General features: G+C 38.4%; 1 protein-coding gene across 4 annotated transcripts in view; it reads right to left on the bottom strand.

The window, feature by feature from the left end:
- Positions 1-25,851, bottom strand: part of Acaca (acetyl-CoA carboxylase alpha) — a 266,901-nt gene that overhangs the window by 87,533 nt on the left and 153,517 nt on the right. For 3 of the 4 annotated variants that reach the window (XM_028890514.2, XM_037201549.1, XM_028890516.2), the window contains exons 30-39: positions 24,870-24,893; positions 22,159-22,302; positions 21,283-21,379; positions 19,928-20,035; positions 13,706-13,762; positions 13,218-13,262; positions 7,036-7,077; positions 4,839-5,054; positions 3,640-3,795; positions 473-676 (exon numbers count right to left, since the gene is read on the bottom strand). In XM_028890514.2, the coding sequence (XP_028746347.1) occupies positions 473-676; positions 3,640-3,795; positions 4,839-5,054; positions 7,036-7,077; positions 13,218-13,262; positions 13,706-13,762; positions 19,928-20,035; positions 21,283-21,379; positions 22,159-22,302; positions 24,870-24,893 (1,093 nt within the window). The remainder of the gene's footprint in view (positions 1-472; positions 677-3,639; positions 3,796-4,838; positions 5,055-7,035; positions 7,078-13,217; positions 13,263-13,705; positions 13,763-19,927; positions 20,036-21,282; positions 21,380-22,158; positions 22,303-24,869; positions 24,894-25,851) is intronic. The other variant, XM_028890515.2, reaches the window with a different exon arrangement.

The following is a 25,851-nucleotide window of genomic DNA, read 5'->3' as shown; positions in this document are numbered from 1 at the left end:
GGCATTCCACACTCTGAACTCAGTGAAGGAAAGTGAGCCTGAGTGAATGGAATAAGCAATGTACACATATGAAGAAGACACTGCTTGGCCCTGCTCCTAATGTGATACTCTGGTAAGATTTCCCCTTTTTAAAGACAGAAGTTGGAGATATATTCCAGCAAGTCCTCTTTCCTCACCTGTCAGTGAAAGGCTGCACTGGGAACAGGAAAACAAATCAGACCAGGAAGTCTGGATTACTTAGCACAAGAGCCCCTAGAAGCAATAAACATCGGCACTGCACAATTACCTGTGGAGTTGTTTCACCTGGCCTGGTAGTGTTCCTCTATATTTGACAAAAGGTTAAGGTTTTGTAACATGCATGATCAAGAGGCACAAAGATGTTTCCAATGCAAAGGATAAACCAATAGGGTTTCTGGGTCATTTTATGTCTTGGACCAAATCAACCTTGGAGGAGTCTGCTTGACTACTGTACCTGTGCTGTCCTGGAGTCAGTCACTTCCTTATACAGGCTGATGTCCAAGTAATAGCCAGACTCATTTGTCAGGAAGAGGCGGATGGGAATTGCTTTTCCAGTTGTTGTCAGGCGAATGTTGATTTTCAGTTCTGCCTGGAGGACGCGCAATTTCCACAGCCGACTTCCATAGCGCATTACCATGCTCCGAACAGATTCTTCAATCTGACACAGATATAATACCAAGTGTAAAACCAAAATATTTTGTAACTAAAACTTGTTTTAAGTTTGTACATCTTTGCAAAAGAGCATTGGAAAAAGATGCTGGTTTATCTTTGTAAGCACATTTACAGCTTACAAAGAGAACTCATATGGTCTATTCTCCCAGTTCTAGTTAGTTTTTAGTCAATTTAACACAAACCAGAGTCATCTGGAAAGAAGGAAACCTCAATTGAAGGATTGTCTTGGTTAGACTGTCTTGATAGATTAAGAGGGCACAGGTTACTGTAGGCAGCACTTTCCCTAGATGGGTGGGTCAGGCTCTGTAATAAGAAAGCTGAGTATGAGACAGCGGGCAAGCCAGTAAGCAGCCTTCCTGCATGGTGTCTACTCTAGGTTCCTACCTTGAGTTCCTGTCCTGACTTTCTTCAATTATGAACTGTGATCTAGAAGTAGAAGCTGAAATAAACTCTTTAATTCCTTACATTGCTTTTGGCTGTAGTTTTATATATATATATATATATATATATATATATATATATATATATATATATATATATATATATATCACAGCAGCAGAAAGAAACTAAGACACTCTGCAACCTACTCTTGCTTGGAATAAGTTAGAAGCAATTTCATGCTGGGTTGGTATTTGAGTGGTTTTCTTTTACTCATAACCCCCAAATCTGTACAACTCCTTCCCATTTCCCAATTATATTCATAATCTATATCAAAGATCTGCAATATCTAAAATTAAAAGCCAGGGGATTTAAGAGAAAGCCCCCAAATAAGAATAAAATCCCTGGTTAAATAGCTATTAAGTAGCATTTCTATGCATGGTAACCATGTTTCATTGCACTTACAGGACCTTAAATCAACACAGCAATTACCACCATGAACTTTTTTTCCACAAAATTTTATTAAACTTGATAATGTATGTCTCTTAGTAAATTGCACAAATTAAAGAAAGGCAATTTGTAGGTTGTACCAGAACGTTCCCTCTTAACATTAACACTCTAAAGTTTGTTCACTGCCAAGTCCAACTGGGATTTACGGAGATAAGATATTCCTTTGCTTCCCTGAAGCTCTGTACTAAGACAGCTTGGTTTTCAGAGTTAGAAAACTTATTTTAACTGGATATCCCTAGAAGTGACTTTGTAGGTTGCCAAGGTATTTTAGTGGGTAGAGGCACTTGCCACCAAGCCTGAGAACTTAAAGATCCTTGGAACCCACATGGTATAAGGAGAGAACCAAGTCTCACCAAGTAAATAAATGCATAAATGGTTTTGTTACTAGCATGCATTAACTGTTCCCAATGGGGCTGCAAGTACCCAGAGCATTCTGAAGTGTCTTTCTAAAGTGATGTCTCAGCTTCTTAGAAAGCCTTAAGATTACTTTATATGCCCCAATTTATGGTTTTCCAGTAGTTGGTATGATCCTGCTTGCATTTTGTTTCTGTATCATGGAGTTTTAACTTAGAACAGGTTTCAAGTAGATAACTTCCCTGTTCCCACACTGTGCGTGCTAGCCAAGAAACATTTATTCATTCTTTTCTTGAGAGGATAAATGCTAACAATCTGTGTGTACAGGAAACAACAGTGATGTGTGACTAGCAAGGGAGAGTCTGAGTACTCATAGTAGGGACATAGAGGCTGATGTTTTAAATCAAATTATTCATAGAGAAAAAGTCAATCTAAAAACATACAGAGTCCTAGTCATGCTTTAAGACTTCTAGCTTTGTTGGTGCTAAAGGGAAATTTTGCTGTACAGATGATGCAAATTGAGACTCAAAGAACAGCTTTCCAAACAGACACAATTATCCCACCATTACCTTGGGGTTTTGAAGAAAAAAAAGTAGGAAACATTTTCAGATCTTGGGCACTAAGTTCAATGGGCAAAATCAGAACTGGGGATAGAGTTCAAATGGCAGAGTGATTGGGTAGTACGTACAAAGCCCTTTTTGATCCCTAGCACTGTATATAACCCAGCACTGTATGATCCAGTACTATATAACCCAGCACTACATAACCCAGCACTTGGAAGGTTGAGGGAGAAGGATCAGAAGCTCAAGATCATTCTCAGCTACACAGGAAGTTCGAGGCTAGCTTGAGGTACATGTGACAATGTCTTAAAAAAGAAGAAGCAAAAGCTCCTGTCTACAACTGATGTAGAGAAAGGCAGATATTGATTGACAGTCCTATCCAAACGCACAACACAGGAGAAAGGCAGAAAGATCAGGAACGAAGAGCCACTTGCCCTTATTCCACCATCATCTTAAATTGTACAGAACACAGTTTAGAATAGAGCCTCAGGGATGAAAACATACGTCACGTGAAATTCCATACAGTCAAATTCTCTCAGTATGAAGAAATAGGGTAGACATTTTCGGACAGTGTTGCACCTAACAAGGCCACTCATAAGTAGCATTTAATGCATAAAGGCAGTAATTTAGTCAAAATGTCTAATAATATCAAAATGAATTACTTGGGATGAGAAATCCTAGGGGATTATTTAAAATAGGACCACCACATGGAAAATTAGTAAAAATTGACAAGTTCTTTTGTTTGTTTGTTTGTTTTTGTTTTCTTTCGAGACAGGGTTTCTCTGTGTAGCTTTGGAGTTTGTCCTGGAACTTGCTCCATAGACCAGGCTGGTCTTGAACTTACAGAGATCTGGCTGCCTCTGCCTCCCAAGTGCTGGAATTAAAGGCGTGCGCCACCACCACCCGGCCAACAAATTCTTATTACAAGCAAATAAGTAACATATCACCCTCAGTTTTGAGAACTATTTTTAATGGTTAAATAAAACAATTTTGAGATTGTCCTATGAAAATCAGCCTTACAAGCAGCCTGTGACTTTAAAAAATTAAAAGGTCAACCTGCTGACATGAACACCTGTTTCCAAATCCACATGAGCCACATACAAATGAGTCTCTTTGTGGGGACTGGCAGAGAAACTGAGAAATTTACCTTTGATGGGTCCATGATGACTGTAGGCACAAAGTTGAGGAAGATGTGGTTACAGTCAGTGCGGACATTTGTATTATTAAAAGCAACTTCCAATTCATCCATGGCTTCCAGAAGCAGCCGCTCCCCTTCATTCTGAAGATATTCAAAAGAAGCTTCCTATATAGGAAGAAATCAACACCATTAGTGTGCTTTAGAAGCAATAGAGAGGGCTGGGAAAATGGTTTGGTGGGTACAGTGCTTGCTGGGAAAGCACAAGGACAAAGTTTGGATTTCCAGGGCTTGTGAAAAAGCTGGAGCAGTGCCCTGCATCTGTATCCTCAGCACCAGGGCAAAGTGGGGAATGGAATTAAGAGGGTTCACTGACCAGCCAGCTTAGCTGAAACTGTAAGCTCCAGGTTCAGTGAGAGATACTTTCTCAAAAACAAACAAACACAAACAAACAAACAAAAAAAGGTAGAGAGTAACAGAGGTGCACATGTAATAAAAAATAAAATGGACAGTAACAGAGGAAGATGTCTGCATGTCAACTTCTGGCCTCCACATGTGCTTGAATGGGTAAGTGTACATACAACCTACCCCCGCCCCAACGCAATAACTTAAGAAGCAATATGATAAAATAGTAAGGTTTCTGGTTATGCATTGTTTACCTTTCTCTAGGTTGTAAATCTATTGACTATAGGAGGCAAGGGCCGGCAAAGGCTAAATATAGAGTCTCTGTTAGCCCTTTCTCCAGCCTCTTAGGATCTAATTTCCTCTAAGAGGTAGAGATGCTAGGCATCTCTAGAGCTGAAACCCCAATATGATTATGTTTCACATATGCCAAACAGAGCTCTTTAGAAAGAAGACCCATTTAGAATGAAGAGCTAAAGGAAGAAGCTTATGGCAATAGGATGCAACCGTTAGCATTCGAGGAAGCCCACACGTTTAGACAGGTTTACAATGTGGTTACTGTAACTTTTTCCTTATTAGTTATCATTACTTAAGTCTTTGTGGTTTCTGTCTGCTAAGCATAGTTTTCTTTCTTCAAGTGAGTGTTCTCATGCTTCTGTTATCAAGAAAAATCAAATTAAAGAAAAATGAGCCTTTATTATTTGGAATATTGAAGAGTGACAAACAAAAGCTTTGATTCAAATAGTAAAGCTGAATTACTCTCTGCCCTTTCCCTCATGGGTAACTTCCCATTAAAATAAAGTACCCACCTTTGTGACCAGATCAGAATGCCTGATGATTGCACGAACAAAGAACCTGTAGTCAGTCACTTCTGTGCCCACTTCCACCTTAGCTGCCCCAAGATACAAGTGCATCTTGTGATTAGCGCATGGAATGGCAGTGAGGTCAAAATTTCTCATCCGGTTCAGCTCTAACTGGAAAGCCAGAGCAGGCTCCAGGTGGCGATAAATGCGGTCCTCCTCAAACTGAGCACAAGAGTCAGAAACAGACAGCTTACACGAGGCAGTTGCAAAATTATTTTTATGATTGTGTTGGTAAAACAGATTCTTAAGTGCTGGAGATGTTGAATCACATTTGTAATCCCAGCACCCAAGAGGCTGAGGCAGGAGGATTATCCAAAGTTTGAGGCTATCATGGGGATTTTGGATGTGGCTCAGAGGTAGAGTACTTGCCTAATGTGTGAACATGTGGGCTCAATCCCTAGCACCATAATAAATAACTAAAATAAAATAAAAATAAATCAAGGCTATGGGTTACATAGCGAGCTCGAGGATAGCTCAGGCTACAGAGTGAAACTCCATCTCAAAAAAAGGATGGGAGAGGTCTCAAAAATGGAAACATAAGCTATAATATGCTAACGAGTTACATACAGAACTACCACAATAGCTTACATAAGAATAGGCGCCCTAGCCCTGCAGCAGTGGCACACACCTTTAATCCCATCACTCGGGAGGCAGAGCCACATGGATCTCTGTGAGTTCCAGGCCAGCCTGGTCTACAGAGCGAGCTCCAGGACAGGCACCAAAACTACACAAAGAAACTCTGTCTCAAAAAACCAAAAAAAAAGAATAGGTGCCCTAGCTGAGCGATGGGGGCCCACATCTTTAATCCCAGCACTTGGGAGGCAGAGGCAGGTGGATCTCTGATTTGGAGGCCAGTCTGGTCCACAGAGTGAATTTCAGGACAGCCAGAGTTACACAGAGAACCCCCCCCTCTAAAAAAAGGTGCCCAAATATCTATCTGTTTCTCAAGTTTTCAACATTTCATGCTTCTACAAATGACAATGTTCATCAAAACAAACCAAAAAAAACAAAGACATAGGCAGGTGGATCTCTTTGAGTTTTAGGTCAGCCAGATCTACATAGAGTTCCAGGCCAGCTAGGGCTACATAGAAAAACTCTGTTCCCCCAACAAAATAACTAAATGAAAACAACACAAATAAAAACCTTTAATTCCCTCAGAATTTCTAAAGCATTTAATACTGTTACAATTTTTTAAAAACAACCAACTATACAGATTGCTTCACATTAATTAGTATCTATTTCACATACATGATAATGTTATGGGTTCACCCAAGTAGTATGAAATAATTGAGGGCAGGACTCATATCACTTAATAATAAATAAACAACATATTTTTGACAGTATTTGACTCTGGGGCATTCTATCTTGATAGTTATATCATCACTTATATATAAAAGGTTCTATTAATCCATTTTCTACATTGCTGATTATAAATTGTTTTACTAGAAAGCCTGTCAATTAAATCAATGGGAAAGATACCTAAAATATATGCTAGTAAGAGGGAGAAATCAACATGGTATGAAATGTTATACTTTAAAACTAAGAAACAAATGGACGGAAAGAAGAGCTGAATACAAATCAACTCTCTTGTAGGTGACAAGAGTGATCCTACTAAAAAACAGAGTAATCCTACTACATAAAGCATTCTTTTTTTTTTTTTTTTTTTTTTTTTTTTTTTTTTTTTTTTTTTGGCTTTTCGAGACAGGGTTTCTCTGTGTAGCTTTGCGCCTTTCCTGGAGCTCACTTGGTAGCCCAGGCTGGCCTCGAACTCACAGAGATCCGCCTGGCTCACAGAGATCCGCCTGGCTCTGCCTCCCGAGTGCTGGGATTAAAGGCGTGCGCCACCAACGCCCAGCTAAAGCATTCTTTAATAACACCTCAAAACTGTTCTGAAGGAAAGGGATGGTGTTGAAGTTATCGTCTTCTTTGGGTCAACACATTTGATCACTTCTTAAAGTAAACTCTTTCTGAAGAAGTGTGCTTTATAGAAAAGAGAATGGCAACAATGACCTACTCATAGCACAAAAAGGGGAGGGAAAGAGGGAAGGATGGGGCGGAGGAGAGAGAGAGAGGAAAGGGAAGAGGGAGGAGACAAGAAGGAGAAAGGGAGAGAAAAAGAGGCAATGGAGTGAATCAGCCTTACCTTATCCCTTGCTCGGAATGTGAAAAATTTGGGAAATTCTCTCTGTGTTAAAGAAGAAGGCAAAGTATGTTAGTCCTTCATGGAATGGCTCTTTGGGGACACAGCATACAGTATGGCCTCAGTCAAGTATCTAGAAGGTAGTTCCTAAAAAACACGCTCCTTATCTGAGCTTACTCCAGGCAAGAGGGACCCTCTGGATAATCATCGCTTTGATTCCTCTTGGAAATTACTACACTAGTAACCTACCTTTAGTGCCTATCATCTCCCAAGAAAAAGTTTTCAATTCATTTCTCAAATAGAAAAAAAGAGTCTTCCTGTGTGTTACTCTTGGCATAATCTGACAAATAAAATCAATATACCCTATATTACAACCACTGCAACAGGACTTACTAGACTGATTTCCCAAGCTTCTCCTTAAGAAAACTCTTCAAATGTAAACTAGCCAAGGCAAATTTCAGTCTGTGGTGTTTTGTCCCCGCCCCCACTCCAGCATTCATTCTGAAGCTGATCAAGGATTTAATAATAACATTTCAAGACAAAGGAAGTAGTGGATGCTACTTTGGTCACTACTGCTCTGCCTAGGAAAGAAAGGGGTGGGACCAGTGAACTTGAAATCATTAGGTCTTCCTGAACAGCATTACACAAGAAAGCAACCAATTTACTAGAACCCTATTAATTAACAAAGATGAATTCAATTAGCAGAGTTCATTAGTTTCTGAAATTTAACTTATTAACACCAAATACCCCTGTTTCTCGGATGGGAAGCTCTCCTGGCAGTGCTGCAATGAGTCATTACTATTTCCTCTCTAGGAGGTTCCATTAGGCACCTTCTTCATTAGGAGTGCAATATAATCAAGTGATAGTTGGCATAAAGCAGAGAGACCAGGACTAGCTAGCTACACATTCTTCAAGAGCCATGAAGGAAATGAGGACTCAAAATCTACTAGTTGGAGGGAATGATCACAGCCCCTGCTTTTACAGATGAGCAAGGCTTAGCTCAAGGGGAAAAATCAACCCAAGTCTCTCATAACAGAGCCTATGCCTTTTGCCACTAAAGCACAGGGCATTATCTTTTTATTCTTGTTATAATTAAAATTCGTTATTTAAATGTGTTTTTCTTTAGTGTGGAAAAAAAAGGGGAGGGGGAGAATTAAGACAAAGTAGGAAACAAGGCAAACTCATACTGCAACACTGTGGGTTTTTACTTTACAGAAAGTTTGTTTCTTTTCTTTCTTTTTCTGAGACAGAGTCTCATCATGCCATCCTGGCCTGGAGCTCAGGTTGGCTTTGACCTCCATCTGCCTCTGCCTCCCACTGCTGGGAAAGCAGAAATGCCTCACCATGACTGCCTGCCTACATTTTCATAGGATTTTAACTGTAAGATTTAACTTAACAGACTTCTAGGAGTTCATTTACCAATACCAGGAGAATCAAAAGGTCTTTAAAAGCCCTTCAAAAGTGAAAGTGGGTTTTACATATGACTGACATTTTACTAATAGGATTTTGTTCTCAACAATTCTCTGGCACACCTCCTTCCGGCAGGCCCAATGTCAGTGTAGCACGGGGGTAACTTCAAAATTAAGTAGGAAGTGGCAGCTGAACTGTCAGTAGATTCCATACTCTGAACTTTACATAGTCTAGTTCTGGTTTAATTCTCGAGAAATTTAGTTTCTAAATTATGACCTAAAAATAAAACATAACACAAAGAAAGAGAGACAAACCCTTCCATGGGGTTTTCTTGAAAGAAGACAGTAAAGTCTTAAGGTAACATGTAAGCACACACTTTTCTATCTGCCTGACCTGAGGAGGTACTGATAGGTCATTTCTGTGTACATATGTCCCATTTTTACTAAAAAACAAGACAGTAGTAACCAAAATTTTTTAACAGAAGCTTTCTTTCCACCAAATCAATTAATCAAAATTGTAGGCATGAAAAAAAAAATCAAACAGTTTGAATGGAAATATCTTCATTGCATAAAATGAAAGGGCTACCTTTTGGCAGAGGGCGAGTTAGTTGTAAGGTGACAAGACAGAGTTAAACTATCAATAAAAAAAAACAAAACAAAACACTTTCACTGTGGGTAGTAGCACACCTTTAATTCTAGGACTAAGGAATCAGAGGCAGGTGAATCTCTGTGAGTTCCAGGATAGTCAAGGCTACACAGTGAGAATAAAACAAAAACCAAAACAACAAGAAGCAGCAGCAGCTCCTCCCAAACAAGCAACAAATGCCCACTTTCATCACAGAGCTGAGAAGGTATCTGAGGTGATGGAAGTAAACTTCTTCCCCAACTTCTGAGGAGACTCTGATACACTGAAATTCAGAACATTTACAACAGGGGTTGACAAGAACTGTCTGCAATAGCAAGACAGGAATATCAATACATTCTTCAGGAGACCAGAAGTCTGCAGGCTTTCATAAATAGTCAACTTTTTGGCACTCATAAGATAAACAAATTACTCAAAAACATCAGGAAAACTAACAAACAAACAAAGCCAGGCATGGTGGTACAGGCCTTTAATCCCAGCACTTGGGAGGCAGAGGCAGGCAGATCTTTGTAAATTCAATCCAGCCTTGTCACAAAGCAACTTCCAGGACAGCTAGGGCTACAAAGAGAAACCTTGTCTCCAAAAAACATAAACAAAAAACAAAACAAAACAACCATTCTGATCCTATGGTTTTAGTAACTTCATGCATTTCCCCTCATCTTCATGCTGCCAATTTTTCCACTAACAGCATTCCTGCTTATTCCATCACTAATGTAATTGCTTTCCAGGCATGCTCTAGTGTTATGGGCAAATATCATAATTGAATGTACACAAAGAAAGCCCTCTTAGTGTTCTGATACCAAAAAAACAAAAGAATGCAACATTTCTCAGGAAGAAATTATACCCCTGCTGTGTTCTAATCAGCCAACCATCATCAAGACAATCAAAATAATTTGCCTAAATTAGCCAATCAAGACACCCTGCAAATCAGAGAATGTGAAAACCTGAAAGAGAAAGCATCATAGCTGATTATGATACTAATAATCGTGTTAAAAACCTAATGAGATGAAGAAATTGGGAGCTTGCTGGTGCAATTCTCTTTTACCTCAACATGCTGAGAACTAATTATATAGACTGTAATTAAAACAAAATCCTAACCAAACCTGGCTAGTTAGTCCACCAGTAAACAACTAACTACCTTGCAAAAAGAAAAGAAACAAATGCAAACTACTAAATATGAGCCATGATAACTGTTTATGATACCAAACTCCTCCCTCAAAGCCTAAATAATCCAAAATATTTCAACTTACTTGAGAGTCACTCACATGTAAATAATCATGAAAGGGCAACTAGCTCTTGGGAGATTTGTGACAATTTTTAAAATTCCATAAACCCTTGAACCAAAAAAAAAAAAAAAGGAAAGGAAAGGTTTAAATAAAATACAAACTATGTGACTTAGAATCCTGTCACAGCATTTGGACCTTAAGTTTTTATTTTAAAATACACATTTTAATATTCTTGAAAATATCTTTGCTAAAAAATAAAGAGAAATCAGAATTTAAAAAGTATAATATATACCAATTAGCTCTTTCTGATACAAGATCTAAAATATTAGTGTAACTAACCGCAACTTAACAAAGAAATTCAAGAAGCCAAAGCTGTAAGGTTGTGCAGAGTAATATGCCTATAGTTCCAGCACTTGGGAGGTTGAGACTCTGCCCCCTCTTACACACACACACACACACACACACACACACACACACACACACACACACACACACAAGAAAGAAAGAAAGAAAAACAAAACAACAACAATAAAAGACCCAAACAAAAAAAAAATGATTTAAGATAACTTTTCAGGGTTCTTTTCTTTTTAAAAAAATGCAGCAGACTTTTAAAAGGACAGGCTTGTTTTTCCTCTTACTTCCTATTATAGCATTAATTTCAAGCCATTCTTTGCTTCACATTAAGGAGACTTGACTTAATTAGATGGCTATGAAAACAGATTCCAAACCAGTGCTTTTACTGCTGGCGTAATAGCTGTCGCAGAGTGAGTCTGTGACTAGAGTTAAGCAAGCAGTCAAGGCAGCAGCAGACATCCCAGTGGCCAGCGTTCTGGGGACAATCATGACCGCACAATGGAGTACTGAGATGCTTATGGACTTCACTGGTATCAGAATAAACACCTGACAGTACACCTGTACTCTATGAATCCCTCTTTTTGTCTGGCCCTTATTTGTCTCATGGTTCTAGGGCAGTCCAAAAGATCCGTGACTTTGAAAGAGCAGTTTGTTTCACTCCACACCAACCAATGTTGTTCTTAACAAAACTTGGTTCCCTTTCTCCTCTCCTTGGTGCACATGAGCACATTCTCTGTTCATTCAGTAACACAGGGATTTGACAGTGTAGAACAGAGGGAGCTGCATACATCACTGTGGATTACCAAGAAGCCACAGAGATCAAGGGATTCACCGCTAACACTCCTGGAAAGCTTCCTCTTTTTCACACTACACTAACTAGGGGCCAAGCTCATATCAGACAACATGACAGAGGCTAAGGCTAAGCATTCCTCATGAATGGCAAGCTACCACTACCAGAAAAACTCAGATCAGCACCAGAACTGTAGTCCTAAACTTGTACAATTCCTGCCAAGGTTCCCTAGAGGTTCAGTAATAATTGCCCTTGTCCCTCCCAAACCCAATAATCATTTCTTTTTATCTTTCTTTCTTGCTTGATTGCTTGATTTTTTTTTTATTTGGTTTTTTTGAGGCAGGGTTTCTCTGTGTAGCTTTGGTGATCACACTATATGCATTATATGCACTCTTAGCAAAAAGTAAAATAATTTTACAAATTCATGTCAGTCTCTTTAATAATATGCTATTATTCCAATGTTGGTGATAAAAAGTGAGCTTAAACCAAATGTTTAGGACCCTATTCCAATTCTGATGCATATTCAGTGCCTGGCTTCTGGCATGTGTACCTTAGTTCTGAGTGCACCTACCAGCCACAGTGTTTATTCATGGGCACTCATATTCTATCCCCAAGTACCAATTTTATTCTCTAAGCTCCTGATTTTTCTTCCTAAAGCCCCAGGGTTCTCTCTAAGCTCCTCATACTTCTCCACTGACTCCAGTTTCCTGTCTGAAGTTATTGATTGATATATACCTGCACTCTGCTGGATTTCCTGACATCAATAACACAAGGGAGTTGTGTAGTCCACTACATTTCCTAAAGCATTTCAGAAAAACCTTAGCTGTTTAGCTTGCAGGGGAGGCTTCCTCGCTTCTCTATAGACTAGATAGATCAGCAAGGTGACTGCATGAGGGAGAACAAAATATCAAATGCCTTGAATTTAAAAAGCCCTTTCCAGAACCCAAATGGTACCTGCTAATTATTAAAAATGAGCAGTACTTGAATAATAGCTTAGTTGTTTAAATTGCTATAATAAACAAATAGCAACGATGAGAACAGTAAAAATTTCTTCAGGAAAACCAAGACTTCATAACACCCTTGGAATCTTGGCTACACAGAAGCAATGTGTGATGAAACATTTTGACTACAGTCATTTTGAGTGACATCATGAATACAGGCTATGTTTCTGGTCATACTGCTATCTCCACAGTGGTTACAATCCCAGTGTAAACTAAAGTTCAGATATCTACTATTAGCTTAACTTTCCTTCCAATAAAAACCTTAACCTCAAAAAATACCAATATTTAATTCAGTGAAATGGGAGAGCAAAGAGAATGCTTAATATTTATTCATTCCTGCTCTTGGAATTAACATAAAAAATTGCAACTTAAGCTCTAGAAAGACATTTTAAACTTATAATCACTGGCCTTCAGAATTGAGTTTTCTTGATATTAGAACTTATACTTAGTTTTAGTATAAACTAAGACCTCAAGTTCGACTGATACTGCTTTCTTACTGACTCACTGTGTGCACAGGGGAATTCCTACTTCTTATTCAACAGAGGCAATGAACACACTCATCCTTATTTATGGATTTATTTACACTGAGACTTCCAATGCAGAGGAGGAGAAGAAGAAAAGAAGAGGAAGAAGAAGGAAGAAGAAAGAAGAAGAAGAAGAAGAAGAAGAAGAAGAAGAAGAAGAAGAAGAAGAAGAAGAAGAGTCGTCATCTTATCTAGAATATTAGATAGACTTAAAAATTCATTCCCAAACTTTACTTACATGAAATCTCTGATCCACCTCACAGTTGACTTGTTTTCTGAAATCCTTTCAAATTAAAAAAAAAAAAAAATGGGACGAGAGTAAATGAGCAGAAACTGGAAATTAGTAAAAATACTAAAAACAAACTGAGTAACAGGTGATGAGTTCAGAAAATTCTTCCCAGGATCCCAAATATCATCAAAAGCCTTTTAAAAATTAAACTTATAGAGAAGTAGTTATTTCTTTACATAGAATCTTTAAACAACACAACATTGTAGCCCCATTTCTTATATTTAGAAATGTGGGGGCAGCAGCAAGGTGATGGCAGCACAGGCACTTGGGAGGCAACGGCAGGTTCAGAATGTGAAGCCAGCCTGGTCTACAGAGTGAGATCCAGGACAGCCAGGGTTGTCACACAGAGAAACCCTGTACGAATAACAAACAAAATAGAACCCCAAAGATATGGTGGCAACAGAAATACTAGACAGATATAATTCACATGTCAATACCTTTTGTGCAACCAGGAACGTAAGTCGCCGGATCCCATGCTCAACCAGAGTAGCTTTCTATGAACAAACATATAAAACGTAAGATAGATGACAACCAAATTTTACCTTACTTAAGTCTTCACAAGATTCTGACTGGAATAAGTACCCTTTCTGGAATACAGACCTCATCTCAGAACTTTGAAAATTAGAAACAAATTTGAACATTGCTCCTGGGATTATGTATTAAGGAACAGAGGTTCTATTGATCAGGAGAGAAGGGAGTGGAGAAGCAAGGGTTATATGAAGTCTTAGAGCTAGTTCACCTCCAGGTAAAACATACTGAGATGCTTAGTGTTAACTGTCTCTGTGACAATCTAGAATCATATAGAAAGAGAGTCTCAATGAGGGATTACCTAGATCAGGATGGTCTGTAGGCATGTCTGTTTGTTTTGGTTTACTTTTGGTTTTTCAAGACAGGGTTTCTCTGTGTAACAGCCTTGGCTGTCCTGGAACTCACTCTGTAGACCAGGCTGATCTCGAACTCAGAGATCCATCTACCTCTGCCTTCTGAGTGCTGGGATTAAAGGTGTGTACCACCACTGCCCTTGTGGGCACGTATGTACGAAGTAATTTTTAAAAAGTGTATTTTATTATTATTTTCTGTTTATGGGTGTTTTGCCTAAGTGTATATCTGTGAATCACATGTATGTAGTGCCCAAGGAGGCCAGAAAAGGGCATCAACTCTCCTAGAACTGGAGTTTAAAGATGGTTGTGAGCTGCCCTATGCATTCTGGGAATCAAATCTAAATCCTTTGGAAGAGCAGACAGTATTCTTAACTGGTGAGGCATCTCTCCAGCTCCTGTTTGGGTAATCTTGACTACATTAACTGAGGTGGGAAGACCTGTCTCTTGTGAGTCAGTTTTACTGATGTGAACCCTGGTAGCTTGAGTACACTTCTGGGCAGGCCTATTTCTAAGGCTAGTAGGAGGGCAATACAAACTGGACTTGATGAAGAAGAAAAAAAAAGAAAGAAAGAAAAAGAAAAGGAAAAAAAAGAAAACTCAAAGTTGAGTGGAAAGCAAGGGAAGGTTACAAATGAGATGAGTGTGTGTGTGGGGATGAATATGATCAAAACAGAGTGGTTGATATTCTCAAGGAATTAACATATTATGGCCAGGCGGTAGTGACGCATGCCTTTAATCCCAGCACTTGGGAGGCAGAGGCAGGCGGATCTCTGTGAGTTCAAGGCCAGCCTGGTCTCCAAAGTGAGTTCCAGGAAAGGCACAAAGCTACACAGAGAAACCCTGTCTCGAAAAACCAAAAAACAAACAAACAAACAAAAAAAACATATTATAGAGAAATGGCTCATCAGTTAAGATATATTTCTCTTCTAGAGAACTAAAGTTAAATTTCCAGGACCCACATCAGACATCTCACAACTATCTGTAAATTCAGCTTCAGGAGAATCCAACTCTACTTTTTATGGGCACCTTCACTTATGTGTGGTGGTATTGTGTATTCTAATAAATTTCTCTGGGGTCAGAGAACAGACAGCCACTAGATACAAAGGCTAGAAAATGGTGGCACTCACACCTTTAATCCTAGCATTCCAGAGATAGAAATCCCTCTGGATCTCTGTGAGTTCAAGGCCACATTGGAAATAGCCAAGCATGGTGACTCACGCCTTTAATCCCAGAAAGCCAGCCTTTAATCCCAGGGAGTGGTGGTAGAAAACAAAAAGATATATAAGGCATGAGGACCAGAAACTAGAGGCATTTGGGCTGGTTAAGCATGTGGCTGGTTAAGCATTCAGGCTTTTGAGCAGTAATTCAGCTGAAAGCCATTGGGATGAGGACTCAGAAGCCTCCAGTCTGAGGAGACAAGACCAGCTGAGGATCCGGTGAGGTGAGATAGCTGTGGCTTGTCCTGTCTCTCTGATCTACCAGCATGGACCCCAATAACTGACCTCGGGTTTGATTTTATTAATAAGAACTTTTAAGATTCCTGCTACACTTATGTGCATATCTCCACAGACAGAAAGACACACATACACACAATTTAAAAATATATATATATATATATATATATAATAAATAAAAAGCCACCAGGCTTGGTGGTACATGTCTGTAATCCCAGTACCCAGGAGGCTGTGGGAGAAGGATTATGACTTCAAAAACAATCTGGACTAAAGTAAGTTGCTGTCTTAAAAAAAAAAAAAAAAAAAAAAAAAAGGTGGATGTTAAAAACAATTTTTAAAAGACTTTTAATATTGGGATCTTTCATAGCTCCACTTGGTATAGGCAAACAAGATGCTAGAAGACAGCCTCTTATATGAGTCTTGAACTCCCAAACCTAAGCTTTCCTCAATTCTGTACTATTTGTTTACTTCAAAAGGTAAATAATAAGTTTTAAATGTCTTTAAAGATCCTTACAAAGGAGCTACATGGGTAATAAGCAGGAAAGCAATCCCACCCATTGAATGACTTGGGAGAATTCATGAATAATACAAAGAAAAAGATACCGAGACTTTTACAGCCCTCGGCAAGACTGCAGTTGGATTACATTCCCAGCTATAATACTTGAACTAACAGTTTATAAACAAATTCTTTTTTTTAACCATTCAAATTACATTTTGGGGGGTTAGAAAGAAGGGTCAGTGGTTAAAACCACTGGCTCTTCTTCCAGGTGGCATAGGTTTGATTCCCAGTGCCCACATAGCAGATCATAATCAGCTACAACTCTAGTCCTAGAAAATCCAATATTCTCATCTTGCTTCCATGGGCCCTAGATGTAGCATACAAACATACACATCAAATAAAACTGAAAATGACATTTATCTACTCGTGCGTTTGCGTCTACATGGATGTGGGTCCTGGGGACTGAAAGCAGGTCATCAGACCTGGTAGCAGGCTCTTTACCTATTGAGCCATCTTGCTGGCCTCCTATTCTTAACATTCAAGATAATATATAAGTTTTTTGTTGTTGTTTTATTTTTTGTTTTTTCAGGACAGGGTTTCTTTGTGTAGCCCCAACTGTCCTGAAACTTGATTTGTAGAACAGGCTGGCCTCAAACTCATAGAGATCCACCTGCCTGGGCCTCCTGAGTGCTGGGATTAAAGATGCGCACCATTATGCCTGGCAGGTTTTGTTTTGTTTTGTTTGTTTGTTTTTTAATTCAAAGTTTTTTTCTTATAAAGAAACATGTGTCTGGGCCATTTCCTCCTATTAAAAATTACATTTATGTACTCATGTGTTTGTGTCTATATGGGTGTGGGTCCTGGGGATTGAAAGCAGGTAATCAGGCTTGGTGCTATGATTCTTGGTGCTGGATTTCTGCTATGATATTACTGAATAATTAACATTGCTATTACTGATAATATAAGCAAAAATTAATAGGAAAAATATATTTTCTATAAACAAACTTCCACGATAAATTCCGAGGTCAAATAAAAGTAAACTTTAGTCTAACCACATTTAAAAATTATCCACACTGTCATCATACTCTTCAGTATAAGTAAACAAATACTGACATTACAATAAAAGTAAAATGTGCTACAAGAAAGGAGATGTGCAGATGCTCTCAGTATGCTGAGCAACAGAAACACTTCAGACACCAACAAAGAATTCCACTACAGCCGAGTCCTTCAAAGACAAGCATCAATAGCTATGTTCTGGCAAGGGAAGAAAATAACTTTAATAATGCCATGATTTAAAATCAAAATTGTTATTGCTTTTAAAATTCCACAAGTGGCTGACAATAACAGCAGAGCAACAGGATTCTGATTACATTGTAATAATGCGGGTCTCACAGCAAGTCCACAGCTATTACCCAGCGATTAGGCGTCATCACCTGGAGAAACTCCATTTACACAGACGGCTTCAATCTCCTCTACAAGTCATTTACAAATATATGATCCTAATTTCTATGAGAGAAAAAAAGACATGCTGGGACTAGAAGATTATTTGGACAATTTGGATCAACCTATTTGATAGTTTAATGTGTGCTTTAAAAAAAAACTTTTTCTAAACTGCTAGAAGTATGATTATGAAGTGAAAAACAAAATGAATTATTACTCTTTTTTTTTCAAAATTGTTTTTCCCTCCTCTTCTCACATCTATTTTAAAAATATGTAGATGAAAATAGCAAATATTCCAAGGTAAGCATCTTAACTGATGCTTTCTCTAGGCTCCTAGTGTTAGCATTTTGCCCTGACCCTTCTTAATGCCTTAGGCAAAGACAATGGATTTCCCTTTGCCTCAATGTGTGAAATGAAGGGACCTCTTTAGATCACTAAAAGAGTATGCAATCCTTAGGTCTTAGGAAAACAAAAAGCCTAAAGTTGTAAAAACACAATCAAATATAGGTTATTCGCACCTAAAGAATCTAGACAGAAACCTTCACTGACTTATTCTATAAAGCAGCTGCTGCCATGTACATCAGGACTCCTCCACTGAGGTAACCTTGGTCAGTGGCAGAAGGTTGATTTTAGGTAGTTACCGTGTACTTTTCTGGAAGAACAATCTCCTTGTGTTGGATGCTGAATCCCAACATCAGTTCACCTGCTCTGAGAGTGTCAGAGAAAATGCTGACTTGTGTTAACTACTACATCATTTTCTTCCTACCATTCGTATTACCTGACATGGATGCCAAGGGACTAACTTTTTAGAGTGCTGAATTAAGTTTTAAAATATCTACTGAGTTCTTTATAATAAGCACTAAGTGCTGTCCCTTCAAAAGTAACGCATGGGTATGACCATTAAAGGCAGTTTTAAGAGTACACTTTGGCATCTATCACCTATCAGGAGCACAACTCAATAGTAGAGCAATGCTTGGTACGCAGAGGCCAAGGATTTCTATCCCCAGTACCATCACCAGTATTCATTACTGTCTTAAACATGCCTATTCAGTTGCCCTAACTAGATTCTACGGGAATAAAAATGTATCATTTTCCAAATTTCCCAGATCTGACATGAAAGCCTTTGCTCCATTATCTTCCATTTGGCCATAAAACAGTATTAATTAACCTCTCAGAACATGAGCTTTTCCATGTGTACAACTAGAATAACTCCTCATTCATGTAAAACTTGTGTAATTATAGAAAAGTGCAAATAAATTGAGATAGAATTTCTTTATAAATAAACATTATTATTGTTGTTTAAAAAATGTTAGCTGCCACTTATCTCAAATACTTGGAAGGTAAAGGCAGGTATATGTCTTTGAGTTTGAAGCTAACCTGGTATACATAGTGAGTTCCAGGTAGTCAGGGCTACATAGTGACATCTTGTCTCAGAACAACAACAAAAGAACCCCACAACAACAAAAAGCCAAAAAAAAAAAAAAAAAAAAAACCAAAAAAAACAAAACTACCCAAACAAAGCAAAACTATACTTGGGCATGTGCACACACACACACACACTCAAGTATGCATGTATGTATATATGCATGTACGATGTATGTATGTATGCTGATCAAGTAGTAATTTAGAAGATGAAGTGAGGTTAGCGATTCAGTCCTATTAAGGAGGTGAAATTTGATATAATCCTACAGAACTGATCTCGGGAGAGAGGTGATGAAACAATGAGAATCTAAGTGTTGAGTATGGAGTTTGATAGCAATGTGATCACACTCAAGCAACACCAACAACAAAACCAAAAAGGAAGCTGGAAGTATTGCAAATATTTCAAGGGAGTGGGGGAGACAGAGCACAAAAAGAAGCTGCATGGAGTTGGGCACATATGGATCTTGTCACCAAAAGAATATATTCAGCAGTGACTTAAGACTGAACAATGAATGTACAAAACTGAAGCTCTAGGAGAGATTAGAAAACATATTCTCTTAAAACATTGGAATATCTAAGGTCTTGTCATAAAAAGATATTCATTATCGATAATTAAATTACTTTGGAATTTTCTTCCTGTAGTTAAAACATAGTCTTGAGAGTTATGATAAAAGAAAATCAATGAAAAGCCTTACAAAAGTAAGTCAGGTGTGGTGATGCACAACTTTAATCCTAGCACTTGGGAGGCAGAGGCAGGAGGATCTCTGTGAGTTTGAGGTCAGCCTGGTCTATAGAGTGAGTTCCAGGACAGCCAGGGCTACACAGAGAAACCCTGTATGGAAAAATCAAAACAAAGAAACAAAACAAAACAAAAACCTTACAAATAGAAACTGATGAAAGGAAGGCTATGATGCTAGCAGCAGGACAGAGCCACCACCAGCTTTTACCCAATCAGAGACTTACATTTTGCTGAGTGAACTCTCTGAACATAGCTGCAAGCCTGTCATCCTCAATATCACCATCAGTCTTGATAGCCACATTCAGAATGTGTATTGGTTCATCCCTGGGGACCTGTAACCCAAGAATACAACCCGAAGAAGATTATGAGGCTGCTACAGAAGCTGGAAGAAGTCACCTAGTAGAACAAAAACATATACCCATAGGATATTCTGGTTTGCTACTCAGTAGTAATAAACACACTCAAACTACTGCCCAGCTGTCACAGCAGAGCTAAATAAAGCATGTAAGACTTCAAAGGCAGTAGTTGGAGATGGCTTCAAATCTTGAAATAAACTTGAAGGTCACAGTGTCTCCAGCAAAATGAGAGTCAAACAATCTACATGAGAGAAAGAAAGCACTCTAACATAGACCTACTTACTATACTTTCTTACAGGTTATCAAATGATGGATTTATCAAACCATGGGAAAATAATAGAGGGAAAGAACAGAACATTCATTTACTGAGAAATTAGGAGGGGATTTAATAAAAGGACACCTTTAAAAACAAAATGTCAAAGTCCACCATTTCCTGAGGACTATAATAGTACCATATGAAAGATATAAGCTATCATTGCATGGGAACTCCAGAAACTAAAGAAATCTTTAAAGCAACATTAGGAGACCCAGAGGCAGCTCTAATGGATACACATATAATAGAACACATTCTCTACTACAGACTTCAAAGTTAATATAATATTTTATAAATGTAGAATTTATATCCATTTTTTATTTTAAAAAGTATTTTGAGGAAACATACAAAATCAAGTAATGTAGCACAGTATAAAAAGTACCATTCTGTAGACGAATTTCTAAACAGTCTTATTAAATAAGAAACACAGAGCCAAATACAAGGGTTCAAGCTGTAGAGATCAGAGTAATAGCCGCCAACTAACCTTAGCTCACCACGTTGCCATAGCTTCCCAAGATAGCCTCTTCCTGTCTAACCTGTGCCTTTATTGCCTTCCTGTTCTGCCTTCTCATTGGCTCTAAGCCCAGCCACTCTGAGCAGCTGTGGACCGTGCTGGACACAGGAAAAATTCAGCTACACAATCTCAAAGTCAGAAAGATATAGTATAGTACAAGTCCCATGTCTGGAGTTGGTGATGGTGCAAGCCTTTAATCCCAGCACTTAGGAAGCAGAGGTAGATGGATTTCCATGAATTCGAGGCTAGCCTGGTCTACAAAGTGAGTTCCAGGACAGCCAGGACTGTACAGAGAAACCTTGTCTTGAAAAACCAAAAAAAAAAAAAAAAAAAAAACCAAACAAACAAGTCCCATGTCTGAGAGAGCAAAGTAGTCTTCCAAAGGTAGTACCATACCTTGTCCTCATCATAGAGTGATGTATGACCAGATTCTGGGAATGTGGGGCTTTGGGGTGGGGAGTCACAGAAGCAGCCCATTATTTCATCAAAGATCCTAAAAAAAAACACCAGAGAAACATCCACAATAAAAACTCAAGTGACAGGAAACTAATGCTGCCATGGTAGCTCAGTCTAAAAGAATAATCTACCCTACAATGTGCTCAACAGTCAGCAGAATAGAAATACCAGTAGCTAGAGATGACATGCAAAATATCACCAAGTGGCAGAAATTAGGAGGATGGATTGTTTAAACTTTAATAAACCATATATATATTTTTCTTTTAAAAATGATGTAAAGCTTTTTTGGTTTTGTTTTGTTTTCATATGTAAGATATCTGCAGTGCTGTCATCATCGCTCTTAAAGTAACAGAAGGAGCCCGGGACTGGAGCAGTGACAGGCCAATGTAATTACCCCTCCCCCTAGGGTAATGCATCAGTATACATCAAGAGATAGATGCTGAATGCATTTAATCAAAAGATGTATCATCTCTAGTGGGGCTCACTCTAGTGTTGTGTTTAATTTCTCCTGACATTTCACTCATCACAGAGCAGACAGCTTCTTCTGTTAGCTCCCGAGGAAAAGATGATTTTGTTTGTTGCTTTTTTTTCCCTGACCAGGCTTTACACTGCAAGGAGAGGCTGAGAGAGTCTGAATGAGGAGTAGAAATCGAAAGATATCTATCTCTCTGAGGGCATATACAGTGAAGGCTGTATCTCTTTGGCTAGCTTGTGGCTCTTCAGGGGAAGCTTTATTTTTCAGAAAGGTGAGACCCTCCCCCAAACACTAGAGGTCCATGGTTTCCCTTGAACAGACACAGTTCGATAATGCCTTACCTGACAAAATCTTCAAAGGTCCGAAAAGAGACCATTCCGCCCATCCGCTGACAAGGTGGAGTGAAGGAGTTGTCCAGCAGAACATCACTGACACTAGCTACATGAGTCATGCCATAGTGGTTGAGGTTGGAGGCAAAGGACATTCTAAACAGTGATTCAATCATGTTCATTAGAAAAGGAGCAAGGACTGGGAGATTAACAAAAGGGAAAAGAAATGTGGAGAAAACTTTCATGTAGGGTCAGGTTGCAGAGCAGATGGTTTTTGTTATTGTTTATTTTTGTTTTTGTTTTTTTCCCCACCATGGGTAAGGCTGTAGCAAGATTTGTGTTTAATTTGAATTTTCAAGGACTATATTTTCATCACTTCAAAAGTTCTTCACATAGAAATCTAAGGACTACCAGGGCTTTCATGGTAGTTTTTAACACAATGATATATTGGGTGAATGAGCAGTACATAGGGGTTAAAAACCATCCTGCATCTTCCCCATCTCCTTTTCTCCTTTAAAAAAAAAAGCAGGCAAGCCAAATGAGTTGCAATTATTCAATATTTCAGACACTTTTTACTTAGGAATAGTAATAGGTTAAACATTCCCAGATATAGTCTTATAAATATCAAACAGTAATTCTAATTAAGAATGAAGTGGTATAGTAAATAATTATAGCGAGTTATTATTTATGGAACAGAGGTCCTCAAAAGTAACTTTATTGAGGTATTTACCCTTTCTATTGGTAGACTGACAGATATTTATTGATTATAGTTCTCCCTTTTTATAAAGAGTTTAAGCCCATATTGCAAAAATTCCTTTTTAAATTGAAACATTTTTGTACTAGAGCAAAAATATCTCCACTGAAAGCCTTATTAACTTCTAGCAAGATACAAAGGCAGAGCATTGGTCTCAAAGTATGTGTAAGCATGACAAGCAGTTGCTAAATGGAGATGCTTGAAGAGAACTGAATTGATTTGTTCAATCTAAGTCCATAATGAATATGAATATTCTTTGATGCATCTCAGCAGAATGTACTCATAAATAATATCATAAGGTATTAATGAATGACCAATCAGGACAGCCTGTTAGGAAGGACCAAGCTAAAGGATGCCTCCAAGATTTGTCTCACACATTACTGGCATATTGATCTGAAGTTCAGAGCGAGATGATGACACCTGCACTTTAGAAAACTATTTAAAAATCTCCCTGAAGAACACCACCTGCAATCTTGCAGGAGGAAGAGAGAGCAATGTGAGCTTGAGGTCTGGGCCCCACTGAAAATCATATTTATAAAAGGCAATGAGATACTTCATAGGATGGGGATGCTGCTCACACAGACTAAAGAGACTGACACTCCTGGTTTTTATTCTTTTGGTAAATGACGGCAATAGGAAAGGAACTTCATCTTTCAACAGTATTAAGAAATAGAAGGCAGACTGAAAGAGGAAACCCTTGATACCATGAGTGAAACAAACAAATGAAGTACATATCAAGCAAGTCTTACACATGGTGCTCACTAGAAACTGGGATTCTGAGCTGTATTAACTCAGAAATGCTAGTATCCTGATTTCTAGGATCACCAAGTACACTTATCAAAGGAGCAAGTTTGTGAGGCATCTTTTCTACTTGCCTATTATTAGACAGGAAAGAGACAAAGGGTTCCACATAACATTTAAAGGGAACCCCCTCTAAATAAGCTAACAGGCTGTGTTTGTGGCAAACATAGGGTTAAATATCTTTTTCACTTGATGGAACCCCATGGGAAAGAGATACACGATTCAGTTTCCTTCTACCACTGTGCCTATGGGCCAGAACAGCTAAGGTTGGCAGAACTGAACCAAGCTTTCTCTCTAAGGGAAGACCAAGGGCTTACAAAAGCACACTCTTTTTCACATTGAAATAGAGCTATAAGGCTATAATTTGTTTTAGTTACTTAGTATTTTAAAGGAAGAGAAAGAAATGTAAGATTATAAATATTTTCACATGTAGAATCTACAAAGAATTTGCCACCAACTTGTCACTACTGCTTTAGCATTTTGTGGATTTAATCCAATCAGAATTGCTATCCTCTCAAACTTGCATGTGATCTTGCTTGGCCGAGGAAGCCAGAGAAACGCAAAACACTAAAGTATCACTCAAATATATTGGCTTGGAAACTTCTTCACGTGGCTCAATGTAACAAAACTTAATATATTTTTCCAATGATAATCTTACAGGTATAAAATAAAATGACTTTTAAATCATAACACTTTCACACTTTAGAAAAATAGTTAACAAACTGATGAAACATGAGATCAGCTATTTCTGGATTTTCACTCCTCTAAAAAGAGAAGCAAATTAGAGAAACTAAAATTGAAAATACTGTGAACAATTTGCCAGGCTAGGAGTAACCTTAAGGGTTTCTCCTCTGAAAGTCTCAGCTGTAATGAGAACTCAGCAAGATGCTGCCAGCAATGCTGAACATCAGCCGACACACTCCCTCTCACACAGAGCTCAATGAGGTCTTTGCCTCACTGACACTTTTCAAGTACTTTTGGAACAGCTGAAGACATGTTTTCCGAACAGAAAGAGCAACTCAGTGTGTCCAAGGGGAAGGCAAGGATTCCCTAGCAGAAGATAACACATTAGCTTGTTGACTGTAGTATCATTTTTTTCCTTGTTTCACTATTTTAAGTTATTGGGGGGAGGGGCTTTTAATTGGAAAAGAAACTAAACATACGGTACCTGTTTAGCGTGGGGATGTTCCCTCTGTAATTAAACAACCACAGTTAGTTACTGATAGGTTAGTGAAAGCCATAATAAAAGAATTGTCAGAGTAGATACAGACCAGTCACCAGGAGCTCCAGTTTAGCAGCTCTGGCATCAGCAGACATAATTAAGTGCTCATTACCCTTCAACCCCCAGGGTGCCTCCAAAGAGACATCCTCCTGACCTACCTCACCACAGCAGCTGTTGAGGAAAGGGTCCAGATGTATTTACCATGGATTATTTTTTTTAATAACTCTCATTACAAAAAAAAAATGTGGAGTAGTGGTAAAACATGGACTGGTAAAAAAAAAAATCAAGCTATATTATATGGCACATTATCTTAAGCTGTAACATGAAATATGATCCCTGACAAAATTTCTAGACTATTCCATGCTCCTATTATAAAGGAGCAATAAGAAGTAGGTTCCATAGCTCCTCCTGCCTTGTTTTTCTGGAATATGTAATGGACCTATAGTTTCCTCTAAGGAAATAAATCTATTAATGCAGACACCCTGAAATTCAGCCACACCCTTCCTCTCTAAAAGCAGCAGTTATCTTAGGGCACAGGAGTTTACAAGTACTGAAAATCCTAAGGAATCTAAGTTATACTACTAGTGTGATATAACTTGCTAAAATTAATACTTTAATTAAATGAATATCAGATAATTATTTTTAATTGTTATTAGCTTGAAAACTCTAGGCCTTTCATAAATAAAACTGTACCTAACTTTGACTAGTTTTAACTTCCTTATTTATAAAAGATGTGCCAAACCCAAGAAAGAAAGACTGAGGCAGGCAGTGGTGGTACATGTCTCTAATCCCAGCACTAGAGGAAGCAGAGGCAGGAGGATTTCTGAGTTAGAGGCCAGCCTCTATAGAGTGAGTTCCAGGACAACCAGGGCTTTACAGAGAATCACTGTCTTCAAAAAAAAAAAAAAAAAAAAAAAAAAAACAGACT

This window comes from Peromyscus leucopus, chromosome 8b, assembly GCF_004664715.2.
Source record: "Peromyscus leucopus breed LL Stock chromosome 8b, UCI_PerLeu_2.1, whole genome shotgun sequence".
NCBI classification, from domain to species: Eukaryota; Metazoa; Chordata; class Mammalia; order Rodentia; family Cricetidae; genus Peromyscus; species Peromyscus leucopus.
This window is presented reverse-complemented; position numbering and strand designations above follow the sequence as displayed.